Source organism: Erythrolamprus reginae, chromosome 4 (genome assembly GCF_031021105.1).
Source record: "Erythrolamprus reginae isolate rEryReg1 chromosome 4, rEryReg1.hap1, whole genome shotgun sequence".
NCBI classification, from domain to species: Eukaryota; Metazoa; Chordata; class Lepidosauria; order Squamata; family Dipsadidae; genus Erythrolamprus; species Erythrolamprus reginae.
Genome location: NC_091953.1, coordinates 72,349,905 through 72,368,092, shown reverse-complemented (window position 1 = coordinate 72,368,092; position 18,188 = coordinate 72,349,905). Strand labels below are relative to the sequence as shown.

The following is an 18,188-nucleotide window of genomic DNA, read 5'->3' as shown; positions in this document are numbered from 1 at the left end:
ATCTGAAAAATCCCCAAACTGAACAGGAGTATACACAACAATTTTTAGCCAACAGAATGCTTCTGGGGGGAGCCAGAGGCAAAAAAGGGGCAGTCGGAGGCCTTGGGAAGTGTCCACACACTCCATTTTTGGCCAGCAGAGTACTTCTGAAGGGTGGGGGAGGCAAAAAACAGGCTGTGCCTTTTACCAGCCAAGGAAAGAATACAAAGATTTGCCAGGGACTTCAGTTTATTTATTTATTCGACTTCTATGCTGCCCAATCCCGAAGGACTCAATTGCTCCACTGGTGTGGGAGGGGGGACCAAATGTCCCAATAGGAGAGGCTGTGCCTGCCACATAATTAAGCATAGCTTCCAAGAGTCATGCTTAGTGCCAGGTACCTGCATGCTTTCCATTCATCCTGGCTAAAGCAGAATAGAAGCAAATAGGAGTGAGGGGGCCCAAGAGCATGCCGTGCCCCAGCACAGCATTATCCCATGCTGGCCAGATTAGCCCAGAAGCAGCAGATCCCCTGATCATGGCCTGGATGCAGGGTCTGAGGTGGGGGAAGGGGAAGCAGGTGGCCACTAGTGGAGAGTGCCATCCTGGCACTAAGCGCAACTCTTGGAACCAATGTTTAATTACACAGCAGGCATAGTCTTCGTCTTCCCCCTGGCAGAGCGACAGTGGCAACTCTTTAAGCTCTTTTCTTGGCTGGCAAAGAACACAGTCCTTCCCTCACAAGGAGAGCTTGGCAGCCCATGGAGAAGCAAGGGTGGTGGGAAGCAAGCGAGCAAGGGAATGGGTGCTGCAACAGCCGTCCTGCCACTTTCTCCCTCCCCCACGGCCACCAATGCTTGCCTGCCTATCCTTCTGCTGCTTGGCATTCAGCAGCTCCTGGGGAGTGGCTAGTGAGGCTGCCTGCCTCTGAAGGAGGACGGCTATCTCTGCCCCGGAGAGGGAAGCAGGAAGGCTGGCAATAGCAGCTTGTGTCTCAGTGGCCACTGATTCCTCCCTTGTGACTTCTTTACCAAATCTGTTCTGATTGGTGCCTGCCTGATATGATCCTGCCTGCCAGATATGAGGAGCCCTTGCTCGAGCCTGTTGCACACATTCAGCATGTGCTGAGGAATTTGTGGTACAGCCAGCAAAATTCCAAAAACGGATTGAGACCACCCTGATGCAAATAGAATGGAATGGGAATGGGAATAGGGATGGGATGCAATAGCATGGAGTGGGAATGGGAATGGGAATAGAATCAAATGGAATGAGAATGGAAATGGAAAGGAATTAAATGAAGTATCCCAGGGCACTGCCAGGATTGAAGGGGATCCTGCAGAAGATGCCCCAGGAGAGGGAGAGAGATATGGAAAGAGATTTGGATAGATAGATAGATAGATAGATAGATAGATAGATAGATAGATAGATAGATAGATAGATAGATAGACTTGTTTATTTTAAGCTCCTCAGGGTTGAGAAGAATGGCTGCAAAACTGAATATCCAGAAGTGGACCATTAAACATCTTAAAACACAATCCAGTAAAAAGGAAAGCCAACCATAGGTGCAAGATGCAAACAAAAACAACCAAAACACCCCCAGGAGAGAAAAAAATGAAATTTTAATTTGTGTTTATTATTCAATGGACTGCTAAATCGGCAAAATGGACTGGTAAATTGGCCACGCCTACCCAGTCACATGACCACTTAGCCACACCCACCCAGATGGTCTGGCCCCCCAACAGTTTGAGGGACTGTTTAAAAAGTTTGAGGACCCCTGTACTATACTATAACAATAATTTCACCCAGTACAAAATTGTAAATCCAAATATATATTCACTTACTTGTTCTGTCTTTCCATACTTGTGACTCTGAGGTTTTCCCAGCGTGAATTTAGAAGATTCATTTGTTCTTGTACTTCATTTTCTTCATCTTCTGAAAGCTTTCCAAATGTTCCCAAAAGTTGGCTGCCTACTTGCAAAATATCACCAACACGTCCTTGGTGAGCAGTTAATTCCATCATAAAACCCTTGGAAAATCATAACAATGATTACCAACAAAAAACAAAATACTCATATGGATATTTTACAGATTACATTAAATTTCCAATTTTTATCCAATAAACCAATTTTTAGAAATTAACAATGCGATTCAAATATTTTGTAAAAAGGAAACCAATGAAATAAATATTTCATTTAAATGTTACAATTTTAGTATCATACTGTAACCATAGAAAAACAATTAGCATATGGTGATGGTTTATTTTACTTATTTATTTATTTATTTGATTTGTATGTCATCCATTTCCGAGGACTCAGGGTGGCTAACAGCATATAATATAACAATGGGTCTAGGACTTTTAGCCTCCTTCACTTCACCGAGCCTGTTCCATCCCCAACTTTGTGCCCCCCAGCCATTGGTTGCTGCCATTTCCTCCTGGCCCTTTCGCTGAATAGATCTCAAAAGCACTTTCGCCCTGGCCTTATGGACGCAGGGGACACTTGGCTACCAGCCAATCACAGGATTCATTACTTTTCATTGCCTTTTTAGGAGGAGTGGGAATTTTATATTTTAATTTGTGCGTGCATGTGTTTATTATTTCCTTATCAAGAGACATTATTTTAGAAGCTCTTTTTTCTCAGCTTTGAATTTTTGACAGTCTTAAATTACCTTTATTGTATTTTTTTCCCCTGGCAGCGGCAGGCAGGTTCTGTGAGGAGGTGGCAAGGAGAAGGAGGAGGAGGAAAGGAAGGAAGGAAGGAAGAAGAGGGCCAGCCACGGGGCTGGGTGCAGTGTCTGTCTGTCAGGAGTCTATCTGTCTGGCATGCCAACTCTGATCATTCTGTTGGTTTTTGGGGTGGTGTATAGGCAAGTTATGGGAGGGATGGTATGGGAGCCTTGGGAGGATCCTCAGGATTGTCCCCTTTTCGGGTATGTGATCGCTTCCATCCCGAGATTTGGGCTCCCCTTATGGGGGAAAGTTTTCAAAGGGACAGCTGCTTCACAATAACTACATGGCAGGGGTGGACTACTGCCCGGACCGGGGGGGGGGAGGAAATGGAGCTCTACCCCAGAACACCCAATTTGCACTGAAAGATGTTGAAAGAAAATGCAAGGCCTCCTGCATAAGCCACGCCCACAATGTGGTAGTAAAAAGTTTGGTAGTCCTTCACTTCTATCTTACCATTTAGATGCCAGACAGGTGTTTCAGCTGGGCTGAAACTGGAGGAGAAACAGCAGGGTGGGGAAACTCAAGAGGAGGAGGAGAAGGAGGGGAGGGAAAGAGAGGGAGCAAGAGGGAGATGGGGTGGGCGAGTTGGGAATGGCGATTGAAAGAAACCAAACAAAAACTATGCACGCACGCTCCCCACTCACACACACACTCCACGCACTCGCACACCAACACATTCACTCTCTCACACACATGCAACCCCTCTTCCTCCCTTCCTCCCCCAAAATCGGCATCTTCTCTCTGTGCTTGGCTTCACTCTCTTCTTTTGCTGTTAGCTGCAAAAGAGGGAGAAGGTTATTCACTTTTTAATGTGCCCGGTGTTGAGTACTCTGTATATTTCTGTGTAAACTGTTACCGGGGAAACTATGTAAATAGGTTGTGCATGATTGGTTAAGGCGCTGACAGCTCATTTTGAGCGGGAAAAAAATTGTATAAATAGAGCCGGTTTTTCCCTTGCCAGCTGAGACGCGTTCCAGCTGACAGTCACTTCCTAAAGAGCTGATAATAAAGAGAACCGTCTCGTTTACTTGCTGTCTCGAGTCACTTCACCTGGCGACGACGGAAGAACGAGCCTTCGCTTGCCGCTATGGATTCCTTGCCTGTCGGGAGAGCTCTGGAATTCTTCAACCCGGAGAAAACTACATGGGACGCCTATCTCGCGAAGTTCGACGTCTTCCTCGAGGCTGCGGGCATGAGAGACGCCGACAGCGATCGGAAGAGAGCGATCTTTTTGAATTACTGCGGCTCGGAGATGTTCGATCTCGCCCAGACATTAACCGACCCGACTCCGGCAAATTCAATCTCCTGGGACTCCCTGAAGACAAAGCTCTCTGACCACTTCAAACCTACGAAGCCGGCGATCGTCTATAGACACCAGTTTTCAAGAATGGGACAGCTTGAGGCAGAGACGATCAACCAATACGCTACGCGCCTGAGAACCGTGCTGTCAAAATGCCGGTTTGAAAACCCGGAAGCACGCCTAATTGATGCCCTCATCTTTGGGATGAGAAATTCAACTGTCAGGAACAAGCTCCTGACCGAAGAGGAGCCTTCACTCCAAAATGTAATCAAGCTAGCCCAGACCGAGGAAGTTGCTGAGGCGGCTGCGAAAGAACTAAAACACAACGATAAGCAGGAAGTCGTGGCTCACATCACTTCGCCTACTCGCAGAGCCAACTCTCCAACCGAAGTCAGCCCACCTACAACCCCCGAAGACGACTGCTTCCTGATCCGGCAAGACCACCTCCAACCCATGAGGCAGCCTCGTCAATTTCTTCCGTGCTCTGGTTGCCGCAGCAACCATCCCCGCCACCAATGCCCCTTCCGGGATGCCGATTGCCGCCGTTGCGGCCACCGTGGGCACATTGCCGAAGCATGCAGAGCCCCCGCACCGGAGGACACATTCTCCACTCAAAGGGCAACCAGATTCAACAATCAACCGCGAGGAAACAGAGGATTCCGATCTTTCGGCCGCAACAAGCACTCCAACTATAACCGCGACTACATAAGAGGTAACCGGGACATTTCAATTAATAATACGGTAACAACCAACAAAACAAAAATTAACATTTCTTTACTTCTCAATTCTAAACCATGCCAGATGGAACTGGACACTGGTTCTAGATATAGCATTATGCCTTGGACAAAGGTCAAACTTTATTTGCCTCATATTGGGAAAAATGATTTAATGCATTCTAATTTAAGTATTAAGGATTTTCAAGGGGTGTTAATTCCTGTTCTAGGTATGCTAAATGTACCAATTGTATACAAATGTTTTAAAGGTGAACTTCCACTGCTAGTGGTGTCAGGACCAACACACTCCCTTTTAGGCTTACAGTGGATGGCTCCCCTGGGTATAGGAATTTCAGGCATCCACAAAATAACACATTCTGATATTCCTGATTTTGTCAAAGAATTTCCAGACGTCTTTAGTCCAACTCTGGGTACATATACAGGGCCATCTATATCTTTCTCTCTTGACCCTAAAGTGCCTCCAATCCGCCTCAAAGCACGGAAAGTTCCCTTATCATTGCTGCCTAAATTAGATATCGAATTAGACAAACTCATCCATCAAGGCATTTTAGTTCCAGTAGATCAAGCTCCATGGGAAACCCCAATTGTCACTCCCCTCAAACAAGATGGCTCTTTGCGAGTCTGCGCAGACTACAAATCAACCCTAAATAGAGCCTTACAACATCATCCATACCCCATACCGGTAGTGCAACATTTACTCCACTCCCTAGGGGAAGGGAAGGTATTCGCAAAGATTGACCTTGCCCAGGCATACCAGCAGCTCCCCGTAGACGAACCTACATCATTATCCCAAACTATTGTCACCCATAGGGGGGCTTTCCGATGCACCCGATTGCAATTTGGAGTCAGTGTAGCCCCGGGAATTTTTCAGAGTTTGATGGAGCGGTTGCTAACAGGAATAGGGGGAACCATACCTTACTTTGATGACATTCTAATTTCAGGAAGGGATCAGACCCAGTTAAACTCACGAATAAGACAAGTTCTAACCAGACTGCAGAACAAGGGCCTCAGAGTTAAACCTGGCAAATGCGTATGGGGAACCAGAAGTGTTAATTTTTTGGGTTACACAATTGATGGCGAAGGGATCCATCCCACCAGTGATAAGGTCAAGGCAATACAAGAGGCCCCAGAGCCCAAGAGTAAGTCAGAATTGCAGGCCTTTCTAGGGTTACTTAATTTCTACTCTGTTTTTTTGAGGCAGAAGGCCACAGCAGCAGAACCTCTACACCGGCTGCTTCAGAAGGAAGTTCCTTGGCAATGGGGGAAAATTGAAAGTGAAGCCTTTTCCCGAATAAAGAATCTGTTAACGTCCAAAAGCGTAGTGGTACAGTACAGTACGTTACTCCCCCTACGTCTTACGTGCGATGCTTCTCCCTATGGGGTGGGTAGTGTACTGGCTCATGTGCTGCCTAACAGTACGGAGGCCCCTATCGCATTCTTCTCCAGAACGCTGTCCAGCACAGAAAGAAACTACAGTCAGCTGGACAAGGAGGCTTTAGCATTAGTATCAGGGGTGAAAAAATTCCACAACTACATTTTTGGTTGGAAATTTCAATTAGTAACCGATCACAAACCATTGTTAGGCCTTCTAGCCCCAGACAGACCAACTCCACCATTCATGTCCCCTCGCTTGCTAAGATGGGGTATTTTTTTGTCAGGATACCAATATGAACTAATACATAAAGGAGGGACAACCATTAACCATGCGGATGGCCTTAGCAGATGCCCCATTCCTGATTTAGTAGAAGACCCTGCCCCTTCTGCTGATGTCTTACTGATAGATTTAGCTGATAACCCCCTGACAACTGCCAAAGAAGTGGCAGAGCATACAACTAAAGACCCCACTCTCATGAAGGTTATTAATTGTGTTCTTAAGGGATGGAACAATGAAATTCTGGGAACAGACCTGTCTGAGTTCAAAAGTAAGAGATTAGAACTATCCTATGTTAAAGGATGTCTATTGTGGGGTGACCGGGTCGTAATTCCAGAAAGTTTAAAGTCTAAAGTTCTGAATATGCTGCATGTGGGTCATCCAGGCATCGTAAGGATGAAGGGGCTAGCAAGGGGGCATTTCTGGTGGCCAGGACTTGAGGCCGACATTGAGAGGTGGGTGTCCAAGTGTGACCCTTGTCAGGAGTCAAGGCCAAGACCTCCAAAAACAACGCCCATGGATTGGGAGCAACCCCAGGGGCCTTGGTCAAGATTGCACATAGATTTCGCTGGCCCCATTGATTCAAAATACTTCTTAATTGTAGTAGATGTATATTCTAAGTGGGTCGAGATAATATTAATGCATAACATCACCACATGCGCAACTATAAAAGCTTTACGCCATCTTTTTGCCACGCATGGCTGTCCAGATGTGTTAGTTTCTGATAATGGGCCCCAACTGACAGCCAGACAGTTTGAACTCTTCCTAGACCAGTTAGGGATAAGGCACGCCCTCATATCTCCTTTTTCGCCATGGGCGAACAGATTGGCAGAGAGATATGTTCGGGTTGCCAAAGAGGCATTAAAAAGGGCTGGCCCTGGGGAGGTGCAAGAGCATCTAGATGAATTCCTATTGGCACAACATATAACTCCAAATGCAAAAACCCACAGGAGCCCTGCAGAAATTCTTATGGGCAGGAAACTCAGGTCAACCTTGGATAGATTACACCCTATGTTTTGTACAAAGAATTACATGACTGAAAATGCTGAGAGACATATGTTTATGGGGCAATGTGTATTTGCAAGGGGTTTTGATGGAGGCCTTAAGTGGCTTAAGGGCACAGTGTTACAACAAAAAGCACCAAAAACATATTTAATATTGTTAAGCGATGGCCGAGTATGGACTAGGCACATCGATCATCTAAGGAGGTGCCCAGAAACTGAGCCTAGTGTTAAAACACCGATTGTGCACACAGACAACCCGATGGTGAACGACGCAATTCCAACATTAATGGATTTAAATTTGGACTCACCGCTTCGAAGCTGCTCGGCCAGAACAACGAAGCCATCTTCGTCAGCAGAGGTCGGTGATGTGCCAGCCAGCTCGACTCTGGGGGCCGGAGCTCAGCCTGGGCCTTTGGAAGCCAGAGGAGGTACCGACGAACCGACCTCCTCTTCTGCCGATGACGAAGGACTAACTGAATTGCGCAGGTCCACAAGGAACATCCAAAGACCGCACCGATTGGCTGAATATATCACATGGCTCTCTGAGTAATCTGTATGGGTTTTTTTTCTAGAAAGGGAGGGGTGTTGAGTACTCTGTATATTTCTGTGTAAACTGTTACCGGGGAAACTATGTAAATAGGTTGCGCCTGATTGGTTAAGGCGCTGACAGCTCGTTTTGAGCGGGAAAAAAATTGTATAAATAGAGCCGGTTTTTCCCTTGCCAGCTGAGATGCGTTCCAGCTGACAGTCACTTCCTAAAGAGCTGATAATAAAGAGAACCGTCTCGTTTACTTGCTGTCTCGAGTCACTTCACCCACTACCTTCCTTTTTGTGCTCTCCATCCTCCTTCCCCTTTCCCAACTCGGCCACTTTCCCCATCCTGCGATTCCTACTGCAGAAGATAAGGGAGGATTGGGGGAGGGAGGGCGTGAACTCTCTCTCTCTCCAGACTTTAGAAGCCCCCAGCTGGAGAGAGCAAGAAAATAAGATGGCAGGAGGAAGAGGCGACTGGGCTGGACTTGAGTGGGGAGGGAGGTGAGAAGCGGCCCAGAAAGGAGGAGGAAGGGGAGAAAGAGAGAAAGAAAAGAAGAAGAAGCAATGGTGTTTAATAATAAATAGCTAGGGCAATGTGTATGTGTATCTTGAGCTCTCTATTGCACCAGGCTTTGGCGTGCATATGAAAGTAGGAATCACGGGGTGGGGAAAGTGGCCAGGTTGGGAAAGAGGGAGGGGAGGATGGAGAGCACAAAAAGGAAGGATGTGGACACATTAAAAAGTGACTAAACTGTCACGCTGTGTATTGACAGCCCCAGAGACATTCAGAGACATTCAGTAATTAAATATTTAACTCCATGTATGTTAATTTAGCTCCGCCCATTATGATGTAAATCCTGTCTAGTTACTTCCTCTCCTCCTGATGAAGAAGGAGGAAAATCTCTATCTTGCTTTAACTCTCTAGCCATGTAGACGTGCATAAAAGCCTGTGATCAGGCAAAACTCATTTATTGTTTTTCTATTAATAAAAGTAACTTTGTTTTGAAGCTTTTCTGTTATTTTATACATCGACCTCCGGATTAGATCTATTGCAGCTCACGTGGGCTGTGAGTGATCACTTATAATCTTGACATAAACTTCTCCCTCTTTTGCAGCTGACAGCAAAAGAGGAGAGCGAAGTCTTCTCTCCTCCGCTCGGCTTCACTCTCCACTTTTGCTGGAGAGGAAAGGGTTGGAGGGCGGGAGGCAGTGGAGGAGGGAGGATCAGGGAAGGAAGGAAAGAAGGAAGGAAGGAAAAGGGAAGGAAAAAAAGAAGGAAAAGGAAGGAAAGAAGGAAAAGGAAGGAAAAGAAAAGAAGGGAAAAAAGTAAAGAAGTAAGTAAATAAGTAAGCATGGAAAGGAAGGAAGAAAGGAAGGCAGGTGACAAATTAGTAGCGCTGGGGAGGAAGGGAGGGAGGCCACTGGTGATTGCTTTCTCGGGGGAGAAAGAGGCTTCCAGAATGGAGAGGTGAGGTTTCTCTGGAGAGAGCAATCGTCCGTGGTCTCCCTCCCTCCCTCCCCAGTGCCGTTCATTCGTCGCTCGCCTTCCTTTTCTTTCTTTCCTTCCTTCCATCCTTCCGCCCTTCTTTCCTTCCTTCCTTCCATCCTTCTTCCCACACCTGCTCCTGTTCCAGCTTAACTCTTAACAAACCGTGCCAATGCATCCCTGGTTGGGGAATTGTCAAGAGCCATTTTGCAACCTTTTCCAGAGAGCATCCGAGACAGAAGCAGGCGGCTCCAGGTGATCCTTTTGTCTTTTGTGGCTGCCAGGCTGAAATTGATCACAGAGGAGAGCCAAACTTCCTCCTTCCAGTGTCACTATGCCGGATTTTTTTTATTTGGAGGGGCCCTTTCTGTAGGCATAACACACACACACATACACACATACACCGCCTCAGGTCTCAGAGCACAAGTGAGCAACAGAGAGGGGAAATTGAAGAAATCCAGATTGGGGACCGCCATAGGACCACACCCAGCCCTGTGGCTGCCCCTCTTCATTATCCCTTTCCTCCTCCTCTTCCTCCTCGCTGCCTCCTCCTCATGGAACCTGTCTGCTGCTGTCAGGACTGGGAGGTGGACGGCTGAGGGATGGGCAGAGAGGCAAAAGCTCACCCAACCCACCTCCACGGGCTTGCTCACCTTACCTCCTCCTCTCTCCCAGGTTCAAAATGCAATAAAGCTAATTTAAGACTGTCAAAACTTCAAAACTGAGAAAAAAGAGCTTCTAAAATAATGTCTCTTGATAAGGAAATAATAAACACACGCACGCACAAATTAAAATATAAAACTCCCACTCCTTCTCCTAAAATGGTTGCTTCCAGACAGGGAAGTGAATGAAAAGTAATGAATCCTGTGATTGGCTGGTGGCTAAGTGTCCCCTGAATCCAAAAGGCCAGGGCGAAAGTGCTTTTGAGACCCATTCAGTGAAAGGGCCAGGGAGAAATGGCAGCCACCAATGGCTGGGGAGCGGAAGGCTGCAGATGGAACAGGCTCAGCCAAGTGGAGGAGGCTAAAAGTCCCATTCCTTATAACAATACAGTACAACGGCAAATGTAATTAAATTTAAAATTACAATATAAAAATCCAATCTTTATAAACAATCATACTAGTTCAAACATACAACATATATCTCATTTCGTTGGCCAGGGGGCTGAGACTTAATTGCCCCACGGCTGGCGACATAGGTGAGTCCTCAGACTCTCTTGTGTTAATTATCAAAATAGACATTGTTCATTCATACCTCATGAGTGTGGAACTGTTCTTTAACTTCCTCTATATCAGTGGAGATCTCTCCTTGCCCGTGCAATGAATCTTCAGCTGACAGAAGCCATGAGAGAACTTCTTCTAATTCAGTTTGGTAGCTTTCTAGGTCTGTTTCTGAACTTATGGATGAAGTTGCAAATAACTTCTGTTCTTGACTTTCAAAATGCTGTTAAATAAATAATGTAGTTAAAGAAAAATTCACTAGTATACGATCTTCTGGATTAATAAATGAAATGTAGTCATTTTAATTTAATAATTAATAAATCATATGGCATCAGTTTCACTAAAAATTAGATTGATATACAGATTTTTATTAATTTGTACAAAGGCATTGGAATTGGCATTGGGTACAAAGCCATCTCATAAATATTAACAGAAAAGAGTAATCAGACATTCTTTGTGAACAGCTTTAGTTATGTTTGGTTAAAACATTAATTGTGGAAAGCTCAGTATGTATATTCGGTCACACTCTAACCGAATGCAAAGCTACATTAATGCATATAAACATTGTAAATACAGTGATACCTCGTCTTACGAACCCCTCGTAATACGAACTTATCGAAATACGAACCTGGGGTTTAAGATTTTTTTACCTCTTCTTCCAAACTATTTTCAGCTTACGAACCTGCCGCCGCCGCTGGGATGCTCCGCCTCCAGACTTCCGTTGTCACCCGAAGCATCCGTTTTCACACTGGTGGGATACCCCTGCTGGGATTCCCCTACAGCATCGCAAAATCCAGAAATGGGGTTTCCCATGGAGGGGAGCCTCAGTGAAATCCCACCAGTGCAAAAACGGGCGCTTTGGCTGGCAAAAGGGGTGATTCCTATGAGAAACATTGTTTCGTCTTACAAACTTTTCAGCTTACGAACCTCGTCCTGGAACCAATTAAGTTCATAAGACAAGGTATCACTGTAATTATAAAAGTACAGTTGTAAGTTAAAATAATTGTTCAATTTTTTACATTGGGAAAGATCTGCAGAGCAATTAAGCAAGAATCTTTTCTAACTTTTCTAGCTTTTTTAACAGAATAAGTTAACATATACTTTTGAGATACGCATGGAGAAGATCTGGAGCAGGACATGGACATTTTACATTAAATTTAATTTTTACAGTATCATCTTAAGCAAAGAAGAAGAAGAAAATACAGTATTTTAGAAGAAAGGAATATGTTAGAATCATGGTTATATCTGTTAGAATAATGGGCATATTACTCAATAAGAGGCATTATATTCTTAAATGTTTAAATATCTTAAAATTATTTAATTTATTGAATTATTGAATCTATTTGATAATAATATGGATTTGATAGTATTAACATCAGGAGGGGAAAGAGTGTTCTGAAAGGATTCTATGTTTTTTATATCTTTTTCTTTTAATTAGGATAAGATGGTGACTATATGAAATTCATTATGCACAGCCTAAAAAGGGGGGGGGTATAGTTTTAGAGGGAATGTATTTTGTTTTGGAGAATATCTGGTTGGAAGAAAGGGGAATTATTTAATAAGTAAAAAGCTTTTTATGTTTTATATGATACTGGTTATAATGAGGCTTTGACAGATTCTTTGTATTTTTTTTCTTTTTATAAATTTTTTATTAGACCTTTTTCTTAAAAAAATTAAGATTTGGGAAAATTTAAACTTAAATCTAGAACTTAGGATATAAAAGAAACACATGTTTATATGGAAATATATTATTTGAATGGAGAAGAGGAGTGAAGTATGCTAAGCGATGGCAAGAATATAAGAAAATTATCTTAAACTTTAGGAACAGCTAATTGATTCTATAAGATTTTTATAAGATATAACGTGTGTTGTAGTTGGCTCTAGCCCAGCTCCTGCCCCAGGGAATGGGGAGGTGGATGCAGGGGAAAATTCAACATGTCACAGGCCTGTGTTATTGCCGACAGAATCAGTTCAGAGTTTAGTTTCCTCGGATGAAGAAGAAGGTGGGAGTGACTCGGCAGAGGAGGGCTTGGCACACAGCCCAGGCAGTCAATCTCCCTTATCTTCCTTTGATTCAGATGATGATGTTTTGGACCCACGCAAGCGCAGAATTATGCGTAGAAGAGACCAAGTAAGAACATATTACAGGAAATAAGGGAGGCCACTTGTGTTTGGGTGGGGCTCCAGTAATTAGGGCTGTTGCTATAAATAGCAGCATGTGGGTTTGGCCGTTGTGGAAGAATATCTGATCGGAGTTCGTCAGGAATCTTGTGTTGCTGGACTTTGTTGGTTTTTCACGCCTTTGAAACCAAAGCAGAGCACCGTGTGTGTGTGTGTCTAACTTCGTTGGAAGAAGAAGGGGTGTGAAGTTTCTTCACAGCTGGTAGCTAAGTACTTAATGACTGCTTAAGGGAAATTGTACAAACTACCCGGTTGTTTTGGGAAGAGTGCTCTTTGCAATACAAAAATAGTGCTTCATTTATTTTGACTTTTGTGATAAAGAACGTTGTTTTGAATTTTCAAACGTGTGTGTGTCTGAAATTTGTACCCTTGAATTTTTGGGAGGCTCCTATCAGAGAGCCCGGCAGAACAACGTGTATGAAATAAGTATTAAAAATGAATTAATAATGGAATGAATTTATCGAGATAAGAAATGAACTGATTCTTGGAATACGCTATTTTCTAAGGAATCTTTTTTTCTTTATATACAAAGCAATTTTAAAAGTTTGCAAAAATTGAAAATGTTTCATGGAGAAAAATTTAATATTTGGGAAAATTTAAAATTTAAATCTAGAACTTAGGATTTATCAGAATCACATGTGTATATGGAAATATATGGATTTGATGGCAAGAAAATAAGAAACAAGTATTGAAAATGGAATTAATAATGAAATAATGGAATGAATTTACTTAGATAAGAAATGAACTGATTTTTGGTTTAAGCTCTCTTTATTATTATTTATTTATTTATTAATCAGATTTGTATGCCGCCCCTCTCCGCAGACTCGGGGCGGCTCACAGCAATAATAATACAATGTAAACAAATCTAATATTTAAGTTAATTTAAAAGCCCAATTAAGAAACCAATCATACATACTAACATACCATGCATAAATTTTATAAGCCTAGCGGAGGGAAAGTCTCAATTCCCCCATGTCTGACGACAGAGGTGGGTTTTAAAGAGCTTGCAAAAGGCAAGGAGGGTAGGGGCAACTCTGATATCTGGGGGGAGTTGGTTCCAAAGGGTCAGGGCCGCCACAGAGAAGGCTCTTCCCTTGGTTCCCGCCAAATGACATCGTTTAGTTCAGTGATTTTCAACCTTTTTTTGAGCTGTGACACATTTTTTACATATACAAAATCATGGGGCACATTGAGCAGGGGTGTGGGGGGGGGGCTAAAAAAAGTTTGGACAAAAAAAATATCTCTCCCTCTTCCTCCCTTTTGCTCTATTTCACTCCCTCTTTCTCTCTCTTCCTTCCTTCCCCTCTCTATCCATCCCTCTTTCTTTCTCTCTTCCTTCCTTCCTCTCTTTTTTGCTTTCTTTCTATATCTCCCTCCTTCCCTGCCTCTCTCTCTCTCTCTTGCTTTCTCTCTCTCTCTGTTTCTCTCTTTCTTTCTTTCTCTCTCTCTCTTTCTCTCTTGCTTTCTCTCTCTCTCTTGCTTTCTCTCTCTCTCTTTCTCTCTTGCTTTCTTTCTCTCTCTCTTGCTTTCTTTCTGTCTTTCTTTTTCTCTCTCTCTCTTTCTCTCTCTCTTGCTTTCTTTCTCCCTCTCTCTTGCTTTCTTTCTCTCTCTCTCTCTTGCTGAGCTTCGCGGCACACCTGACCATGTTTCACGGCACACTAATGTGCCACGGCACACTGGTTGAAAAACACTGGTTTAGTTGATGGGACTCAGAGAAGGCCAACTCTGTGGGACCTAACTGGCCGCTGGGATTCGTGCGGCAGGAGGTGGTCCCGGAGATATTCTGGTCTGGTGCCATGAAGGGCTTCATAGGTCATAACCAACACTTTGAATTGTGACCGGAAACTGATCGGCAACCAATGCAGACTGCGGAGTGTTGGTGTGACATGGGCGTATTTAGGAAAGGCCATGATAGCTCTCGCAGCTGCATTCTGCATGATCTGAAGTTTCCAAACACTTTTCAAAGGTAGCCCCATGTAGAGAGCATTACAGTAGTCGAGCCTCGAGGTGATGAGGGCATGAGTGACTGTGAGCAGTGACTCCCGGTCCAAATAAAGCCGCAACTGGTGCACCAGGCGAACCTGGGCAAATGCCCCCCTCGCCACAGCTGAAAGTTGTTTCTCTAATGTGAGCTGTGGGTCGAGGAGGATGCCCAAGTTGCGGACCCTCTCTGAGGGGGTTAGTGATTCCCCCACCAGGATAATGAATGGGCAGATGGAATTGTCCTTGGGAGGCAAAACCCACAGCCACTCCGTCTTATCAGGGTTGAGTTTGAGTCTGTTGACACCCATCCAAACCCCAACAGCCTCCAGGCACTGGCATATCACTTCCACTGCTTTGCTGACTGGACAAGGGGTGGAGATGTAGAGCTGGGTATCATCTGCATATTGATGATACCTCACCCCATGCCCTTGGATATCTCACCCAGCGGTTTCATGTAGATATTAAATAGTAGGGGGGAGAGGACCGATCCCTGAGGCATCCCACAAGGGAGCAACCTAGAGGTCGACCTCTGACCCCCCACTAACACCGACTGCGACTGACTGGAGAGATAGAAGGAGAACCACTGGAGAACAGTGCCTCCCACTCCCAACCCCTCCAGCCGGCACAGAAGGATACCAGGGTCGATGGTATCGAAAGCCGCTGAGAGGTCAAGAAGCACCAGGACAGAGGATAAACCCCTGTCCCGGGCCCACCAGAGATCATCCATCAGCGCGACCAAAGCAGTTTCCGTGCTGTATCTGGGCCTGAATCCTGATTGCTGAGGGCCTATATAATCGGCTTCTTCCAAGGACCGCTGGAGCTGGAGCGCCACCACCTTCTCAACAACCTTCCCCATAAAGGGAAGGTTGAAGACTGGTCGATAGTTGTTGAGAATGGCTGGGTCCAGGGAAGGCTTCTTGAGGAGGGGGCGCACAAGTGCCTCCTTGTAGGGATCCGGGAAGGACCCCCTCCCCAAAGAAGCGTTGACAATCTCCTGGACCCAGCTCTGTGTCACCTCCCTGCTGGCCGAAACCAGCCAGGAGGGACACGGATCCAGTAAACAGGTGGCGGAACTCACAGCTCCAATGGCCTTGTCCACTTCATCAGGTGTCACCAGATCAAAATCTTCCCAGACAGGTGGACAAGTACGTGCCTCAGTCACCTCGACTGACTCGTTGTCAGTCGACTCTGTATTCCAATTGGAGTCGAGGTCCGAGCGATTTTATCAGCGAAAAACGTGTTAAAATCCTTGGCACTACTCTTCAAGGGCTCCCCAACTCCCCCCTCATTACGAAGGGAGCGGGTCACCCTAAACAGAGTGGCCGTGCGGGATTCCGCTGATTCAATCAAGGCGGTATGATACGTGCATCTTGCCACCTTGAGCGCCACTTTGTAAGTCTTAACGTGAGCTCTTACAAGTGTTCGATCGGATTCGGACTTACTCTTCCTCCATCGCTTCTCTAGAGGTCTCTTCTGGCGTTTCAACTCCTGGAGCTCCTCGTTGAACCATGGAGCTCTATGGGGTCTAGTGCCACGGAGAGGTCGCAACAGCGCAATTCGGTCAAGAGCCTCCGCTGCAGCCTTGTTCCAGGCTTCAGCCAGAGACTCTGCTGAACTGTGTACGAGTGTATCTGGAATAACCCCAAGCGCCTTCTGAAAGCCCTCTGGATCCATCAGGCATCTGGGGCGGAACAGCTTAATCGGTTCTGCCTCCCTGCGGGGAAGAATTGGAGCCAGGAAGTCAAGCCGCAGTAGAAAATGGTCCGACCATGACAAAGGCAACACTTCTAAGCCCCTTAGTCTCAGACCATTACTCAGTTGCCCAGAGAGGAATACCATGTCGGGTGCGTGCCCCCCCTCGTGAGTCGGACCCTTCGTCTAATGAAAATATGTTATTTACTTTATTGACTTAAAACTATCAAAAATATGGACTGAAGAAGGGGAAGCTTTTCCTATTACCTATTGGGATCAATTTAAATAGAATAGGGCATGAGAATTCCACTGGGCTTGCAGCGATAAAGTTAGAGTAGGGTATAAAAAAATTAGCTGGACATACAGCGCTATATTTATGATTAGATCCTGGTTGGATATTGGAGAGCTTCCTTCCTTCCCTTAAAAATTTTTTTTATGAAAAATGATGGAGAAATTACCTTAGATATTTAAATTTTAGACAATCTGGATCAAATTTGGAAGAGCATTTTACTAATTTTTGAAAGGTTATAACTTGGGTCAGGATTAGGGAAGGGGAATTTTCTTTTTTATTCACTGGGACCAACAACTTAGATTAGGGCATGATGATTCCGCTGGGTTTGCAGCAATAAAACTATATTGGGCACGATGATTCAGCTGGGCATTCAGCTTTATATTAAAAAGTTGACCCCAGTGGGCTATTAAGGAAATTTCTTTCTTTTCTTTTCTTTGTTCGGCTTGGAGGATTCTGTTCGGTATGTTCTTTTTTATAATGCAATTTTAAAACTCTGCAAATTTTGGAAAATGCTATAAGGAGATAAGTGGAAAAGTCAATGAGAAGAAGAGGAAAGTTCTTCTTTGCTCATTCCTCCTCTTCTTTCTTTTTTTTGTTATGTGATTTTCTTCTTCTGTTTTTTCTAGTTTTCTTTTTTTATTCTGCTGCGTCTTCACATCTATATTTATCTTATCTATTTGGTGTAATTTTCTATTCCCTGTCTTATGTTTTTTAATTTCTTAATTTCTTTAGAGACTTAATTTCATTTTATTTTTTATAGGTTTAATTTTATTTTGATTCTATCCTTTTCATTTTTAATTTTTTATATAAAGCAATTAGTAATTAGGTTGGTAATTGGATTAATTAGGCAATATTTGGTAATATTATTGGGTTTATTTTTTCCCCTTTGACTACACTACTGTAGGAATTTTTTCAATTTTTTTTAAAGGGTATTTTATTAATAGGCGTTAACTATTTGTAAAGGGTATTGATTATATATGAAAATTGATATGGAAGCGATTAGGAGAGACTTGAAACATTTCAGCCTATTCAATGTGAGATACTAGAATTTGGAACAGCTTAAATGGGGTCTTAGCTAATAGTATATTTCAAGATAGTTAAGAAACTTCTGGAATTGTGAAAACTATCAAGAAGTTTCTAGAACTGTCCAAATTATCTAGAACTTTTTGGGACTGTACAGAATTGTAGGTAGCTGTATAACTACAGTTATATAGGGCCACCATAGCCCTTCCTGAGAGACGGAGGGACAGGATCTAATTGATTGGGATTGCATAGTAAGTGGGCAATGGCCATCACAGACAAAGGGGAACTGACCTAGACAGACAGGTGTGAATTCAATATCTATTCAGATTCTGATAACGACAATATTCACACTTTACCCACACTCATTAGAGGAGCTTAGGA

General features: G+C 44.2%; 1 protein-coding gene across 1 annotated transcript in view; it reads right to left on the bottom strand.

Moving 5' to 3' along the window:
* Positions 1-18,188, bottom strand: part of LOC139167142 (dystrophin-like) — a 1,540,372-nt gene that overhangs the window by 1,385,836 nt on the left and 136,348 nt on the right. The window contains exons 6-7 of the mRNA XM_070751563.1: positions 10,671-10,859; positions 1,821-2,005 (exon numbers count right to left, since the gene is read on the bottom strand). Coding sequence (XP_070607664.1) covers positions 1,821-2,005; positions 10,671-10,859 — 374 coding nt within the window. The remainder of the gene's footprint in view (positions 1-1,820; positions 2,006-10,670; positions 10,860-18,188) is intronic.